Below are 15,969 nucleotides of genomic sequence, written 5' to 3'. Positions count from 1 at the left end.
TGGGGCCCCAGAGCACAGGAATTTTGGGGATGGCCCGCGGCAGTCTGAGATGTTTTTTGGTGAGCTGAGACAATGGCACCTCCAAGAAGTGGTAGCTTGGGGAGGCTTTAGCCCCTTTATAATAATTTTTCATACAGACGATTGATATATTCTAAATCGCATGTAAATGTGAATAAGTATCTTTAGAAAACTTTTCTGTTTGTGATATGGAACAAAAAGAAAACAAGACGAGGGCTTCCCTGGTGGCGCAGTGGTTGAGAGTCCGCCTGCCGATGCAGGGGACGCGGGTTCGTGCCCCGGTCCGGGAGGGTCCCGCGTGCCGCGGAGCGGCTGCGCCCGTGGGCCATGGCCGCTGGGCCTGCGCGTCCGGAGCCAGTGCTCCGCGACGGGAGAGGCCACAGCAGTGAGAGGCCCGCGTGCCGCAAACAAGACGAGCTTACTGGGAAATGCAGCGTCAATGCGAATTACCTTGGAGCCCACTTCCAACCATACTGCTGTTCCTGAGCCCTAACATTGAAAATCTGGAACTGGAGCCTTGTGTGTATGTGTATGTGATATGTGTGTCTGGAGGGGGGGGGCGGGAGATGCTGGTTTAGGGGAAAGTGAAGTAGGAAATACATAAGCTTCACTTTCCTCAGCTGTAAAATGGGGGCAATAATTCCCACTTCACCCACCCGTGGCACTATCCCAATTGCATCGCAGAGGTCGAAATGGAGTGGGGTGGGTAGCCCTGCATAGAGTGATTAAGAAAAGGGGTCTGAAACCTATTATCACATGCACACATTCATATTCTCTCTCACACCATTCTTTCAGTAAATATGCAAAAGTAAAGGAGGAGAGACATGAACTATAAAACCAGGAACTTTTTTTTTAATCAATTACAAACTAAATTACAAATAATGTTAATAGCAAGAACACTCAAGGACAAAAGGTGGGAGAAGAGAGACAAAATCATAAAAAAGAAAAAAACCTTTTTTTTTTGAACATTCGCATTACAAACCCCAAGGTGCACATGGCAACAAATCCCCACCGATTCCCACTTTAAAAACAGCTATAACCTGAAATATAAATATAATTGTTCATCCTTCTTTTAAAGGAATATTTTTTTCCCAATGTCCCCACTCAGGCACAGCCCTAAAAAAGTGTCAGCATTCTCAAAATGAGGTCTTAACCTTAACTTTCACTCCTATGGGCTGGCCTTCAGAGGGAGATGGAACCTAGCACCTGAAGAACTAAGAATCTTAAAAAGAAGAGAAAAATTCAAACATCTTTCACTTGCCTCATAAGGCCTCGGTGAAGCACAGTCCCTGACCCAGAGCCTCCCAGACACCCCTTGCCTGTAGGAGGGACAGGCAAGAAGACTAGGAGCAATCATTTCTACTGCAATCCCACCAGGACTGCAGAGACTGGGAGTCTGAGACAGGGAGTCTTGAGTCTCCCAGACTGTTAGGTGAGATGAAGCACTAAAACTAGGGTATAAACTGGTTGGATCTATTTTTTTAACCTAATTCTTTAAAACAGACCCCTCGCCATGTTTTTGTTTTGCTTGGTTTTCAAAAGTTCCAACTTAGTGCCCCTGCTATCAGTTGGCCTTACACAGGGCTGTGGGAGGTTTGGGGTCTCTGTCACCTGAAACACAGAAAATAATAATTGCGGGGCTTTCAGAGACTGGGATGGCAAACCCTATGTGGAGGAAGGAGAAACAGTCTTTTTACTTTTTTTTTTTTTAAATACCAGCCCTCCTAAGCAATGACTAAGAGGAAGGGGAGAGCATGGTGCAGATTAAGTGCATGTAATATTGATGCTTCCTTTCAATTTCACCTATTTCTCCCCTCCACCCCCTCTCCCCAGAGTTGGCTGGCTAAGAGGGGCAGGTGAGTGCTAAGGCAGCCAGACAAGATCAGTGAGCTAAGAGCCCTGGGCCAAGCCAGATCATGCCCCCACTGGAGGAGAGGGTGAGACTGGGAGTAGGGGCTTGAGAAAGCCATCAGAGTCGAAGGTGAGGTACTGGCTTGGTCACATCCTGGAAGAAAGGGTGAGCCAAAGCTGCCTTTGCTGAAATCCGCTTGTTGGGGTCGTAGTGCAGCATTTGCTGGAGGGAGAGATGTATGCTGACGTCAGTAATGTGATAATGGAGTAAATGGGCAGCAGGTGTTTTGAGAAATCGGGAAACAATTCCTTTCACCCAAGGCAGAGTTCCCATTTCCCTCCTTCCTGTATCTAATGGGTGCACAACAGCGAGAGGGAAGCAGGGGCTAGCGAAATGCTAAGACCAGGAGTCCAGGGCCTCATTCTTCCTTCATCCTGGAAAAACCCTGCCCTGGGGGAGTGAATGAGAGGAAATGGGTGCCCACTCCCCACTCTCACCGATAACAAGCTCCGTCCATCTTCATCCAGGGGGGGCACAACTTTGCTAAAATCTTGCCTGGCCCACTTGGGGAAACTTGGCTTATAATCAGGCATAGAAGTAACTCCTGGCCAAACCACCTCATCTGGGGTCCCCAGAGTCCGAAAGATCCGGAAGAGTTGGTCGATCTCAGAATCTCCTGGGAATAGGGCCCGCCGGGTCACCTGAAAATGGGGAAAGAGGAAAAGCCAAGACCCACATTGACGTCAGTCAAAACTGCCCACTGGATAATGGAGGTTCCCACAGGCAGTGGAAGGTCAGCAGGGCCCCATGACTCCCTCCCCAGGGCCTTTCATGGGGTCAGTCAAACAGAGCCTGAGACAATGAAGTCCCTTCATCTGTCTCCTCGCCCCCTCCTTCCTTCCCCCAACCATGGCTTTGCAGATCCCCAAGGCTGGGTGGGGCTGGGAGGGGGTGAATGTCTGGGGTGCCACTGACATGTAGCAAAGGGATCCCAAGCCACTCACGGGGTGTGGGGTAGACACTGCGGTCATCCCCCCTCCTTGTGGTGCAGCCACTTCTAGATAGGAGCACAGCGGGCAGAGACTGTGTCTTCCATTTCTTCTGTGTTCCCCACAGCACCTAGCATGGTGCTGGGTACACACTAGGTGCTTAACAAATATTTTTTGATGAATTGAGAGATGAATATGGGCAATTGTAAAGTAATGCACTGGGGGATAAATGCACATTATATATATGGGCTAATGGTCTCCATGCCCCCAGTTACAACCCAGATAAGGGACCATAAAACATACTGCTGATTTGATTTGGAAACTTAGCTCACTCCACTGTTGTATTAAAGGGGATGAGAGCTCCCTTATAAGACTGGGCCTCAGGGATCCTTCAATCTGAAAAGCCAGAGGTTGAGGGGGGATGTGATGTAAGTCTGCAGTTTAAATAAAAGGTGTGGGTAAGCTGAACACAGTTGGCCTCACCACATTCCTGGTGCCCTACAATAAGGTCTACAGGCCAAATGAAGGGGACACTAAATGGAACTCATTTTCCCAAGTATATGCAGGCTAAAGCTAAAACAGTTGCAGAAATGATTTAGCTCAATTCAGAGATAAGATATGTATACTGCATGCTAAAGCTGTTTGAGAATATCCTAACATTGTGGTTGACATCAGGGATGACAGTCCTATCCTTTCCCCACCACCCACTTTGTGCTACTCTAGAGGAAGGACCCTGTGATAAGAGAAGGGCCATGGGTCTAGGCCAAGAAACAGTTCTGTTGTTCTTGAATGTGGGGAGGAGGGGGCTGGGTAGAACTCGGGCATGCCTCCGTACCATCTCAGCAAAGATGCAGCCCAGGCTCCAGATGTCCACAGCTGTGGAGTAGTATTTGCAGCCCAGAAGGATTTCAGGTGCTCGGTACCACAGAGTCACCACCTGAGGACAAGCGTAGGAAGGGGAGGGGTGGTGTATGGGGCATGGAGATTCCCACATCTCATTTCCTCAGGACTACTCTGCTAACTCAGCTTCTTAACAAGTAACTTCTTTCCCTCCATCCTTCCCTTCCCTCTGATTTCCCCTAAGTAAAATAACTGGGTACAACTTCTTAGCCCAGAGTTAGCCTAGTCCATGGTTTTGGTGGCCATATTTTCTGAACCTCCAATTTGCAACCTTCTTGGAAAACTTCAGGCAATCGGTCATAATTTTAATGGTGTGCCATCCAGCTCTCCTGGCTCGTTATCTATCAAAATATGAACTCCCTGTATACTCTAAGACCTCTTAGGGTGTCAGAGATACTTTGCATCTAGTGAGAGAGAAACTGCTGGCCAGATAGTTACTAAAAACGTTGTGAATGTCCCTGTTAACACCTCCCAGGAAGTTCAGAGAAGACATGCAGAGAGGGACTCACCTCGTGGGTGTAAGTACGAACAGGGACTCCAAAGGCTCTGGCTAGTCCAAAGTCTGCTAGCTTGATGGCCCCCTCTGCGTTGATAAGCAGATTCTGAGGTTTGAGGTCTCGGTGCAGGACCCGATGAGAATGGCAGAAAGCTAGGCCCTGGAGCAGCTGGAACAGATAGCTCTGACAAGGGGAGAGAAAAGAATGTGTTTTTCCATCACCGTGAGAACATTAGGGTCTCCTCTGTGCCTCCATAGTTCTACTAAAGCCTTCACTAGTTAGATAATAATTCCATGTTTACAAGCCATTTCCCTGATTGGACTGTAATCCCAGTGAGGATAAGGATCAAGTTTTATTCAGTTTTGCATTTCTTTTCCATATCTTGTGTTCAGCACATTGAAGGTGTTCAATAAATGTGTGTTGGATAAACGTTTGTTGATAGATGGAAAGTAGCTCTGGGAGTAAAGAACCCAGAAAAACAGACAATAGAGACTCACTGGCTATTTCTCCCGCCAAGCAGGTGGAAAGGCTTTTTGGAGGGGTCTACCAAGTGCCCTCCAGTCCCATTTATCTGAGTTTCATCTCACCTTCCACCTGAGCTGCTAAGCTGACTCACTAGAGTTTCAACTTCTTTGATTCTCCTGCCCAGCCTTAGGGTTAATAAGTATAATGAGCAGTGAAGGAGCCACAAAAAAGGTATGTGTGATTGTGTGATTGTGTGTGTGATTGTGTGTGTGTGTGTGTGTAGGGGGATGAGGGCTGGGAAGGAATCTAAGATCACAAATCAACACTCAGTCTGGATTGCCTGCCTTCAGTCCCCCCAAGACATGCCCATGTTGGGGGGAGTTGATGAGAAGGATTACCTTTATGAGGGGAAGAGGAATGCCAGTGAGAGCAGAGGCATCCATGAATTTCTTGAGATCCTGGTGCAGAAACTCAAAAACCAGGTAGAGTTTGTTTTCTGTATGAATGACATCCAGCAGCCTAGGGAAGGGAGGTCCAGGGATAGAGGTGAGGGAGAGAAATGCCCAGACAACACAAACAGAAGGCATCCTCCTTTACTGTCAGAGCACCTCCCAGATACATACTTACTTGACAATATTAGGGTGGTTAAGCTCCTTTAGCAGAGAGATCTCTCGTATGGCAGTACTGGGTACACCCTCCGTCTCACTTGGAGAAGTTGGGAGAGCAGAGATGGGAATGTGGTTACAAATATTCCTTTTCTCCCAGCCCAGTGATTCTACCCCACCCCCTGCCTCCCCACAGAGACACCATCCCAGCATCCCCTAGGAAAGTGAGAGAAGAGAAGGGGTACTTCAGGGGTTAATTCATGGATGGACAGGACTGGCTTTTGGACACATTAAGGTCATTATTTCTTCTTTGCCCAGGGTTAGGTTAGCAAAGCCTCCTGGTGAAGGTGAAGAAGGTAACAGGTAAAAAAAAAAGGGGGGGGGCGGGAGTAGCAGCACCCAGCCTCTCTAGAGGGGCCAGTGAGGTTCAACTGCCATTCTTTTGAAAGGGGGAGAGAATTCTAAGATGGGGGTGGGGTTGGGGCAGCGAGGAGGGCTCGTCATTCAAAAAGGTGCTCTTTACAGCTTACTGCAAAACCCAGCTCCACAGGGAGTCCTGGAACCCCCATCTCAGAGGCCTCCTTCCTCTTCCTGAGTCTTTCTGACTGTACATTTAGGGGCATCACCCGCCTTTAGGGAGGAAATTTCCCATGGATTCTACACTACCCTATAGTCTCCCCCGGGAAACCCTCTACTCGTCCTTCAACCCACCTCTCCACTTCAAAAGAAGTCCCTCCCTGCTACCTTCCGGTCCCTGGATGGCCACCGCCGGTTGGGGTGGGGGTAGGGGGCACTCAAGGAGCTCCCGAGTAAGGAGTCCCGGGTACAGAGGCCACTCACGTGTCCAGGCGGATTTTTTTAAGCGCCACCACTTCTCCCGTCACCTTGTTTTTGGCTTTGTACACAACTCCGTACGTGCCCTCTCCGATCTTTTCCACTTTTTGGAAGTTCTCCATGAAGCGCTAGCGAGTCGGGTCAGCCCGGCCCTGGAGCGGGGCCCTGGGAACCCTGCAGAAAGCGGCACCCAGCTCTCGGGGGCCGAGGAGGGGAAACAGGGCCCAGTACCGTGGCCCCCGGTCGGGATGGAACGCAGTGTATCTCTCGCTCTTGTCAATTTGTCCAACTTGAAACAATGTTACCGCCTTCCCCCAGTTCCCTACCGCCACCAGAAGCCCCGCCCCTCCTTCCCGCGTTTCCCTGGCTCCGCCCTCAGATCTTCCTATTGGTCAACGTCAGAGCGGGAGGGGCCAGCCCTGCGTCCCTCTCTGCAAACGACCCCGACCCGCGCAAGTTTGGTTCCGAGGGGCATTAAGACAAGTTTCAACGTAGGTGGGGAGGCTGAACACCTTTTTCCAAGTATCTGATTTGGGATCGAGTTTCCTACCTGTGTCCTGAGTCTATAGGGATTTCCTGATCTCTAATTCGCCGTTTTCACCACCCCTAGGAAAACGTGTATTGACCTAAGATTGAATGCCACCTGGTCCAGGGAGCCTCCTCTGAAAGCAGGAAGCTGGGAATCTCATTGTAAGGGTCTCCCGGGCCTCGGAGGAGTCGTTGCCTCCGTCTCTCAGCCTGCCCCGATACTGTCTCTCTTTGATTTTGGATACAGGGTCACTACTTCTACAGTCTTTTTGAGAGGTTCCTGGTTTGACTCACAATAAATTGATCCACTCTCCCATGATGAATCGTGTGTGTCCGGTACGTGTTTTGTTTTGTAGCTGCCCTTCAGTCAGTTCTTTCCACGGGGGGATGGAGTGCTTTAAGATGAGCGTGACCCTGTGAAACCAGAAACTGTCACTGAGTAGCGGGATGTCCAGGGACCAGGATCCCTCCTCAGTTCTGCCTTTCTCAGGTCCTCCTGCTCCTCCCAGGCCTCCCCTGCAGGGAGAGGAGGAAGGGCTATGCAAATGAGCATCCGTTTCTTATATAGGGGCTTGTCCCACGCCCTAGCGCCTTTGGTTGCTGGAAAGAAGAACAGGATGGATCTGGTGCTGAGAAAATGCCTTCTCCATGTGGCTGTGATGGGTGCTCTTCTGGCTGTGGGGGCCACAGAAGGTGAGTGTGGGGTGTGTGGACATGAGCAGGTGTGAATTTGGGGTTGCACACTTGCTCTGGTTTTCCCCTCCCTAATGGGAGATAACCAGCAATGCTTCTGGCATCTCCCACCCATTTGGTTTAGTGAGGACATGGGCAACTGAGCTCCCTCCCCACATGAAGATTTGGGACTCAGCCTGAAAATAACTCCATTTGCTTGGAAGGGCAAGAGAATAGTGGGTCTTGGTGGCCCTAATTCTGAGACCCCCTGGGCAGTGAGCTGGAGCGGGGGCTCCAAGGGAGTAAAATGAGTGGGAGACTCTTTTATGCAATGTCTCAGGCACTTGGGATAGGGTATTTAAAGTGAGGAGCAAGAGAATGTATTGGATAGAGGGTAAAGAGGCACCACATCCCCTCTTTGGGATGGGCATAGGCGAACACAGCCCAGGCTTTTGTTCTGGGGCTGGGAGAGACAGGCAGAGGGGTCTCAGCTGAGCATCACATGAAAGAGCTCTGGGGGATTGGGGCCTCGTGACAGGAGCAAGGGGGGGTGGGGGGGGTGAGAGGGTCTGGAATGTCCCGTGCTGCTCTGAGGAGGGAGGGTTGGGAGTGGAGAAAGAATGGGGCATCTTATAATTCTCTCGCTCTCATGGTGGGATGCTCAGTGGGATGATTCCAGATCCTCCCACAGCAGAATCAACCAGGTTTCTGGTACATATTAGAAATGGAGTGAGGATAGTCTCTGCTGTGCTGAAATATCTGCATCGTATTCCAGTGCCCCCCTTCCTCTAGATCCCTGGTCTCACAGACTTCTAGGAAGTTCTCCTTGATCTGACTTCCCTCATTCATGGTGCAGTTTCAAGTCTTTTTCTTTTACTACGCTCCGTATTGTACTCTGGAAACATTCTGTTCATACGTGTCCATCTGAGGCTCTTAAAATATTGTGCTTACTTTTTGGATCCTGATTTTTTAATTTTATTTTATTTTATTATTTTATTTTTTTTGTGGTACGCGGGCATCTCACTGCTGTGGCCTCTCCCGTTGCGGAGCACAGGCTCTGGACGTGCAGGCTCAGCGGCCATGGCTCACAGGCCTAGCTGCTCCGCGGCATGTGGGATCTTCCCGGACTGGGGCACGAACCCGTGTCCCCTGCATTGTCAGGCGGACTCTCAACCACTGCACCACCAGGGAAGCCCCTGGATCCTGATTTTTAAAATCATAAGAAGACATTTTTAGATATTCATGAAATTTTGTATGGACTGGTTTCAATAATTTTGTCTAGTGTGAACTAGCATTGTGTTTATTCAAGAAAATATTTCTTCTTTACACATACATACTGAATTTGTACGGTTTTAAATAACATTATGTCTGGGATTTGCTTGTGAATGCTTTAGCCAGGGACTTCCCTGGTGGTCCAGTGGTAAAGAATCCACCTTCCAATGCAGGGGTCACGGGTTAGATCCCTGGTCGGGGAATTAAGATCCCACATGCCGCGGGGGAACTAAACCTGCACACCACAACTACTGAGCTCGCGCGCCTCAAGGAGAGAGTCCGCGTGCCACAAACTACAGAGCCCATGCGCTCTGGAGCCCCCGCATCCTGGAGCCCACGCACCACAACTAGAGAGAGAAAACCCACACGCCACAACTAGAGAGAAGCCTGCACGCTGCAACAAAAGATCCCACATGCTGCAACTAAGACCTGACACAGCCAAAAAAAATAAAGGAAGGAAGGAAGGAAGGAAAGGAAGAAAGGAAGGAAAGAAAGAAAGGAAAGAAAGAAAGAAAGAAAGAAAAAGAAAAAGAAAGAAAGAAAGAAAGAAAGAAAGAAAGAAAGAAAGAAAGAAAGAAAGAAAGAAAGAAAGGGAAAGAAAGAGGGCTTCCCTGGTGGCGCAGTGGTTGAGAGTCCGCCTGCCGATGCAGGGGACACGGGTTCGTGCCCCGGTCCGGAAAGATCCCACATGCCGCGGTGAGGCTGGGCCCGTGAGCCATGGCCGCTGAGCCTGCGCGTCCGGAGCCTGTGCTCCACAACGGGAGAGGCCACAAGGATGAGAGGCCCGCGTACTGCAAAAAAAGAAAGAAAGAAAGAAAGAAAAGTACAGCATTAAAAATGAATACTGTAAAAGAGAAAATTAAATGCTTTAACCAAAAAACAAACCAACAACAAAGGATCGATAAAGCAAATGTGGCAAAATGTTGATAGTTGTTGGATCTGGGTGAGGCATGTGGAGAGCCATCATATCCTTTTCTTTCAGACCTCTCTCTTGGTCAGTTATAATAATTTTGTTTGTCCCCACTCCCAATTTCTACCTGCCTCTGGTCCATCCTCCTCACTGCTTGCTGAAGTGATCCTTCTAAAACACAAATCTGATCATATTCCAAAAGTTCTGAAGGGTAAATTTTATGGTATGTGAATTATATCTCAATACAAAAAACAAAATCATCTGAGGTGGACTTGCCTACAAGATAAAGGCCAAACTCCTTCGCCTGGCACTCAAAGCCCCCACCCCATCTTCTTGGCCTCATCTCTCACGGTGTACCTCAACCACATTGCTAGTGGTCCCCTATCATGCCATGTGCTTCCATGCCTCCATGCATCTGCTTATGCTGGGCCTTCTGCCTAGAATGCTTTATGCCACAGGCCAACTCCTCATTGGATCCTTCCCAGTCTACCAGAGTGGAATTAATCTGTTTATTCTGTCATTTTGTTGTACATCGTGCATGTTTATTATGGCTCATATTAAGCAGTGCCTTGAATTATAGTAATTTATGCATATGTCTGTTTCATCTACTTTAACCTGAATCTCTTTAGGACCATTTCTTTTTCATTTCTTAAGTTCTTTGCACCTAGCACAGTGCCTGGTACATGGTGGGTATTGGGTAAATTAAAATGCACTTTGAATGTGAGAATGAGTGATGTGACATGGGACACTGTGGTCCCCTGAGAAGGGAGTGATGACCTGAGGGTCCTCATTATACCTTCCTTTTAGGACCCAGAGACTGGGACTGGCTTGGTGTCTCAAGGCAGCTCAGAACTAAAGCATGGAACAGGCAGCTATATCCAGAGTGGACAGAAAGCCAGGGGCCTCACTGCTGGAGAGGTAGGAACTTGGCAATTTCTGGGGAGGGTATGGTGGGAATGGGGTGGGGAGAGGAGAGGAGCAAGAACTGGGTTGAATGTCGGTTGAGAAGACAGAAAGGGAAAAGGCATATGGGGAGGGGAAGCCAAGGAGTCCCAGCTAACGCAGCTGCCCTTTCCAGGTGGCCAGGTATCTCTGAAGGTCAGCAATGATGGGCCTACACTGCGTGGGGCAAACGCCTCCTTCTCTATTGCCCTGCACTTCCCTGAAAGCCAAAAGGTGCTGTCAGATGGGCAGGTCATCTGGGCCAACAACACCATCATTAACGGTGGGTACCACTCCACTCCAGGCCTCATTCCCAGGTCTCAGCTCATGCCCCTTCTCCTTCTTCTTCTTTTTTTTAAACAAATTATATATGTAATTAGATTAGAAAACACAGATAAAGCACAAAGAAAAAAAAAATTGTAGTCCCCAAAATGGGGGACAGAAGACCCAGTGGATTTAGAAGTTGGACAGACTTGGATTTAAACCTGTTACCAGTATGTGACCCTGGGCAAGTCACTTAATTGTTTTGTGCTTCCATTCCCTTAATCTGTAGAGTAGGGATGATACTACTTTAAAAGGTTGTTGTAAGGATTAAAATGTGATAATATATAAAGAATTTAGCATAATGCCTGCCCTAGCCTACAGTAAAGGCTCAATAGATGTTAGCTGGTGCTGTTATTTTTACTTTTATCCCACTAGCCAGAGCAAATCTTTCTAAACATTTTGATACATTTCCAATCTCTTTCTCTCCAATCTCTATGTATATACTTACATAGGTATCTTTTTTTTTTTTTTTTTTTTTTTTGCCGCTCAACATGGAAGATCTTAGTTCCCTGACCAGGGATTGAACCCATGCCCCCTGCATTGGAAGAGTGGAGTCTTTTAACCACTGGACCACCAGAGAAGTCCCTACAAAGGAATCTTTAATTATAGTTTCCATTCTCCCCACTACCACCCACAGTGGGTTATATCAAGGAGAATATATTTTGTAGCTAGGGAGTATTCCCAGAGCCCTGCTCTGGGAGCCATGTTAAAGGTTTTGGTGTACAATAAGGAATGCCAGGGTTTGAGGGTGACTTTGTATCTTCCTTTCAGGGAGCCAGGTGTGGGGAGGACAGCCAGTGTATCCCCAAGAACCTGATGATACCTGCATCTTCCCCGATGGGAGGGCCTGTCCGTCTGGCCCTTCACCTCAGAGAAGAAGCTTTGTTTATGTCTGGAAGACCTGGGGTGAGAGACTCCCTTCTCTGGCCTGTCACCCACACTTGGATTCATCTCTTCCTACCTGATCCCTTTTCTTTTGGTCCCACCCCTAAACTCTGTGAGTTTCCCTAATCTTCACCTCCCCATGACTCCGTCTTCTTCCACAGCACCTAGCTAACTCTATTATACTTCTTTCTGGGAACCCTTCTCCAATTACAGTCCCATCCCATGGAACCCCTCGTTAGGACTCCTTTCCTGCCCTCATATACAAACTTCCAAACACCCGCTGAAATAACCATCCTCTCAATATATCTCCTGACCTTCCTTCTCTGGTGCCCTGTCTCTAACCCTTCCCCAGTCCCCTTTGACCAGTAACCCCCTTCTCTACTCTTCTTTCCAAAAACCTCAGGCCAATACTGGCAAGTTCTGGGGGGCCCAGTGTCTGGACTGAGCATTGGGACAGGCAAGGCAGTGCTGGGCACACACATCATGGAAGTGACTGTCTACCACCGCCGGGGGTCCCAGAGCTACGTATCCCTCGCTCACTCCCGCTCAGCCTTCACCATTACTGGTAAGGACTTAGGAAGGGACAAGGCCAGTCTCAGGGCAGGAGGAGGTGGGGAAGCTTGGCTGGGCAGGAAAGGGGAAAGAGGAAATGGTGTGTAGGGGCACCTTATAGGGGCAGAGCCAGGAAGACATGGGCAGAGGAATGTGGGGCTTGGAGCCAGTGAAGGGCCAGGCAGCTTGGGGTTAGAGGATGTGGCTGTGAAGGAAGAAGCTGTGGCCCAGACCTGGTTCTCACCTTTTCTGGCTCCAATCTCAGACCAGGTGCCCTTCTCTGTGAGCGTGTCTCAGCTGCAGGCCTTGGATGGAACGAACAATCACTTCCTGAGAAAGCAACCTCTGACCTTTGCCCTCCAGCTCCACGACCCCAGTGGCTATTTGGCTGGGGCTGACCTCTCCTACACCTGGGACTTTGGAGACAGTACTGGGACCCTGATCTCTCGGGCACTTGTGGTCACTCACACTTACCTAGAGTCTGGCCCAGTCACTGCACAGGTGGTGCTACAGGCTGCCATTCCTTTCACCTCCTGTGGCTCCTCCCCAGTTCCAGGCACCACAGCTGGGCATGTGCCAACTGCCGAGGCCCCTGGCACCACAGCTGGCCAAGTGCCTACTGCAGAAGTCGTAGCCACTACACCTGCTCAGGTGCCAACTGCAGAGCCCTCTGGAACCACAGCTGTGCAAGTGCCAACTGCAGAGGGCACAGGTACCACAGCTGGCCAAGTGCCTACTGCAGAAATCGTGGGCACTACACCTGCTCAGGTGCCAACTGCAGAGCCCTCTGGAACCACAGCTGTGCAAGTGCCAACTGCAGAGGGCACAGGTACCACAGCTGGCCAAGTGCCTACTGCAGAAGTCGTAGCCACTACACCTGCTCAGATGCCAACTGCAGAGCCCTCTGGAACCACAGCTGTGCAAGTGCCAACTGCAGAGGGCACAGGTACCACAGCTGAGCAGGTACTAGCCTCAGAAGTCGTAAGTACCACACCTGCAGAGATGCCAACTGCAGAGGCCATAGGTACGACACCTGAAGTGTCAACTGCAGAACCCTCTGGAACCACAGTTGCACAGGTAACAACTACAGAGCTGGTGGAGACCACAGCTGGAGAGGTACCCACCCCTGAGCCTGACAGTCCAGATGCCAGCCCATTCTTGTCTACAGAAGGTATTACAGGTAAGAGGGCCAGAATGAATGAGGTTCATTGAGGTGGGGGCATTTGTCACAGCTCTAAAGACCTGAAAGACTTATTCTGGATCCAGATGTTACCCAATCCTTAGCTTACCAGTGGAGTCCCTTCAGAGTCTTCACTGGTTTTAAAGCCCCCCAAGTCCCTCTTAATGGTATGGAAGAGATCCAGAGTTCAGGAAACCAGGGTCTTCTCCTAGGCCATGGGGAGAGAGCTTGTTGCTCCTATGTCTCTGAAAAGAGCTGTTCCCTAAAGTGAAGGTCAGGGAGCAGTCTGTGATCATTTACATAATACTTATATCTCATTTTCTGATTAAGTGTAAATGCATAGAAATCTTTCCCAGTTTCTAACACCATTTCCCACCTCTGGATTCCCATCCCAAAGTAGGTTTACCTGGAATTGTGGTAGAAACACTGAAAAGGGAGGAATAAGATAGTGACACTATAATGAGTTAACATATGTCAAGTGTCTAACCCAGGACTTGGCACAGTGTGGGGTGTGACAAACATTTGGGATTTTTAAAACTCCAGCTCTACCCCTACCTGTGACTCTGGGGCAGTCATTTCTCCTTCTGGGCCTCAGTTTCCTTATCTATAAAATGAGATTTCCCAGCTCTTGCCTGATTCCAAGCCTGGATCCAGTAGCTCTGGCTCTACCTGGAAAAATGCCTGCTGTTTCCAGGTGTCATTTGTCTCATGACTTTGCCTCTTCAATCCTCTCCTGCCAGGCTCCCAGAGCCCCCTGCTGGATGACACAGCCACCTTAATCCTGGTGAAGCGACAAGTCCCCCTGGATTGTGTTCTGTATCGATATGGCTCCTTTTCCCTCACCCTGGACATTGTCCGTGAGTCTTGCCTACTTTGGGAGCTGGTGGAGGGAAGGCGTGTGCGGCTTAGGGCTGCCCAGTGGAAGCACACCCTGGAAGGAGTTACTCACCTGAACAAGAATACCCAAATCCCAGGGTTTTCATTTGAAGGCATGAGGATGGGATCGGGGAGGTAGCCCGAGCACCTTCCTGTCTGTGGGCCTTTAGGGAGGACTGGTAGAGGAGTCCCAGACTTAAAACCTTGCAACTTTTTAGAGGGTATTGAGAGTGCTGAGATCCTGCAGGCTGTGCCATCCAGTGAAGGAGATGCATTTGAGCTGACTGTGTCTTGCCAAGGCGGGTGAGTGTCCCACTGGTTGCCCCGAGAACTCTCGGGTTGACCGCTGCCCTGCTCTCTGGTGTCTACTGTTCCTTCCCAGACTCCCTGACATAAGCTGACATCTCTCCCAGGCTACCCAAGGAGGCCTGCGTAGACATCTCATCGCCAGGGTGCCAGCCCCCTGCCCAGCGGCTGTGTCAGCCTGTGCCACCCAGCCCAGACTGCCAGCTGGTTCTGCACCAGGTACTGAAGGGCGGCTCGGGGACCTACTGCCTCAATGTGTCTTTGGCTGATGCCGACAGCCTGGCAATGGTCAGCACCCAGCTTGTCATGCCTGGTAGGTACTTGGACGAGAGGTAGGATGAAGAAGGGGAGTGGTAGAGGATGTGTGACAGGAAGCAGATGCTGACTATAGCTACGTCTGGGATTCGGCCTGTAGGTCAAGAAGCAGGCTTCGGGCAGGCTCCCCTGTTCTTGGGCATCTTGCTGGTATTGATGGCTTTGCTGCTCGCATCTCTGGTATACAGGTGAGAGCCACACCATGCCGCTCACACCCCCTTATCCCTTAGCACCACCGCTCATGGTGGAACCACCACCCCCTTCAAGAAAGCATAGTGTCCAGGAAAGAGCCCAGATTTGGAAGTTAAACAGGTCTAGGCTGCAGTCTTGCTGGTGGGATCTTGGGGAAGTAGCTTAACCTTTCTGAGCCTCTGAAAGGTAGGAAAACTGATACCTGCCTTGTGAGGCTGTTGTCAGGATTCTAGACAATGGGTAAAGCACCTGGTTCTGAAGCAAGAGTGCAATAAATGATGATCTTGATGATTTTTGTTATGAATAATATCAAGAGTGGAGAAGGCTGGGTGAAGTGGGTTCTCCACCTGCATGAAGGGCAAATCCCTAGGTCTGGGGTGCCAAGGGCCTCAAAGCAGGGAAGCTTGTAGGGTGAGAGGGGAATGGACAGAGGTTACCACAGAAATAAGAGAGGATGAACTCTGTTGGTGAGAAGGAGGGGAAGGAGCCAGGATCAAGGCCAAGGAAACCTGGGATATGATTTATCCTCTTGGTTGGAGAAGCACAAACAGGCTGCCATTAACTACCACTAACCAGTATCCCTGCTTTTCTCCCAATATCAGGAGAAGACGTATGAAGCAGGGCCGAGCTCTCCCCCTTCCCCAGCTGCCACCCGGCAGAACCCAGTGGCTACGTCTGCCCTGGGTCTTCCGCACTTGCCCCATTGGTGAGAGCAGCCCCCTCCTCAGTGGGCAGCAGGTCTGAGTACTCTCACGTGACGTCATGATTTACCCAGTGTGGACAGCAATGCCTATCTTTTCTCCAGTCTTCCCTTGGAAACTACCATTGCCTGAAATAAAGACTCAGAACCTGGGG

The 15,969-nt window shown here is 49.8% G+C and overlaps 3 protein-coding genes across 8 annotated transcripts in view; 1 reads left to right on the top strand and 2 right to left on the bottom strand.

Annotated features, from left to right (window-relative positions):
• Window positions 1–848: 848 nt before the first annotated feature.
• On the bottom strand, window positions 849–7,200 carry CDK2 (cyclin dependent kinase 2). Of its 5 annotated transcripts, XM_029204528.1 has the most exons (10): window positions 6,983–7,200; window positions 6,711–6,766; window positions 6,167–6,334; window positions 5,349–5,426; window positions 5,120–5,240; window positions 4,269–4,439; window positions 3,695–3,796; window positions 2,875–3,018; window positions 2,368–2,571; window positions 849–2,092 (listed from the first exon to the last, which is right to left on the bottom strand). In XM_029204528.1, the coding sequence occupies exons 3-10, from the start codon at window positions 6,280–6,282 to the stop codon at window positions 1,988–1,990; spliced, it is 1,041 nt and encodes a 346-aa protein (XP_029060361.1). In that variant the 5' UTR covers window positions 6,283–6,334; window positions 6,711–6,766; window positions 6,983–7,200; the 3' UTR covers window positions 849–1,987. The 5 variants fall into 5 exon arrangements, 4 of the variants coding, with proteins under 4 accessions (XP_029060361.1, XP_029060362.1, XP_029060360.1 ...); XM_029204529.1 differs by lacking the exon at window positions 6,711–6,766 and having other exon boundaries at window positions 6,983–7,122; XM_029204527.1 differs by lacking the exons at window positions 6,711–6,766; window positions 6,983–7,200 and having other exon boundaries at window positions 6,167–6,354.
• Window positions 7,201–7,227: 27 nt separating this feature from the next.
• Window positions 7,228–15,944, top strand: PMEL (premelanosome protein). 2 transcript variants are annotated; one of them, XM_029204525.1, is made up of 11 exons: window positions 7,228–7,381; window positions 10,350–10,460; window positions 10,621–10,767; window positions 11,580–11,714; window positions 12,097–12,258; window positions 12,511–13,425; window positions 14,166–14,282; window positions 14,520–14,604; window positions 14,715–14,920; window positions 15,023–15,110; window positions 15,717–15,944. In XM_029204525.1, the coding sequence occupies exons 1-11, from the start codon at window positions 7,228–7,230 to the stop codon at window positions 15,856–15,858; spliced, it is 2,262 nt and encodes a 753-aa protein (XP_029060358.1). In that variant the 3' UTR covers window positions 15,859–15,944. The 2 variants fall into 2 exon arrangements, with proteins under 2 accessions (XP_029060358.1, XP_029060359.1); XM_029204526.1 differs by having other exon boundaries at window positions 14,999–15,110.
• The window catches only part of DGKA (diacylglycerol kinase alpha), a 26,944-nt gene continuing 20,382 nt past the window's right edge, over window positions 9,408–15,969 (bottom strand). Inside the window, exons 24-25 of the mRNA XM_029204524.1 lie at window positions 12,490–12,550; window positions 9,408–9,423 (exon numbers count right to left, since the gene is read on the bottom strand). Of these exons, the coding sequence (XP_029060357.1) occupies window positions 12,539–12,550 (12 nt within the window). The 3' untranslated portion in view covers window positions 9,408–9,423; window positions 12,490–12,538. The remainder of the gene's footprint in view (window positions 9,424–12,489; window positions 12,551–15,969) is intronic.

Source organism: Monodon monoceros, unplaced genomic scaffold (assembly GCF_005190385.1).
Source record: "Monodon monoceros isolate NGI ecotype Baffin Bay Population unplaced genomic scaffold, NGI_Narwhal_1 Super_Scaffold_6, whole genome shotgun sequence".
NCBI classification, from domain to species: Eukaryota; Metazoa; Chordata; class Mammalia; order Artiodactyla; family Monodontidae; genus Monodon; species Monodon monoceros.
This window is presented reverse-complemented; position numbering and strand designations above follow the sequence as displayed.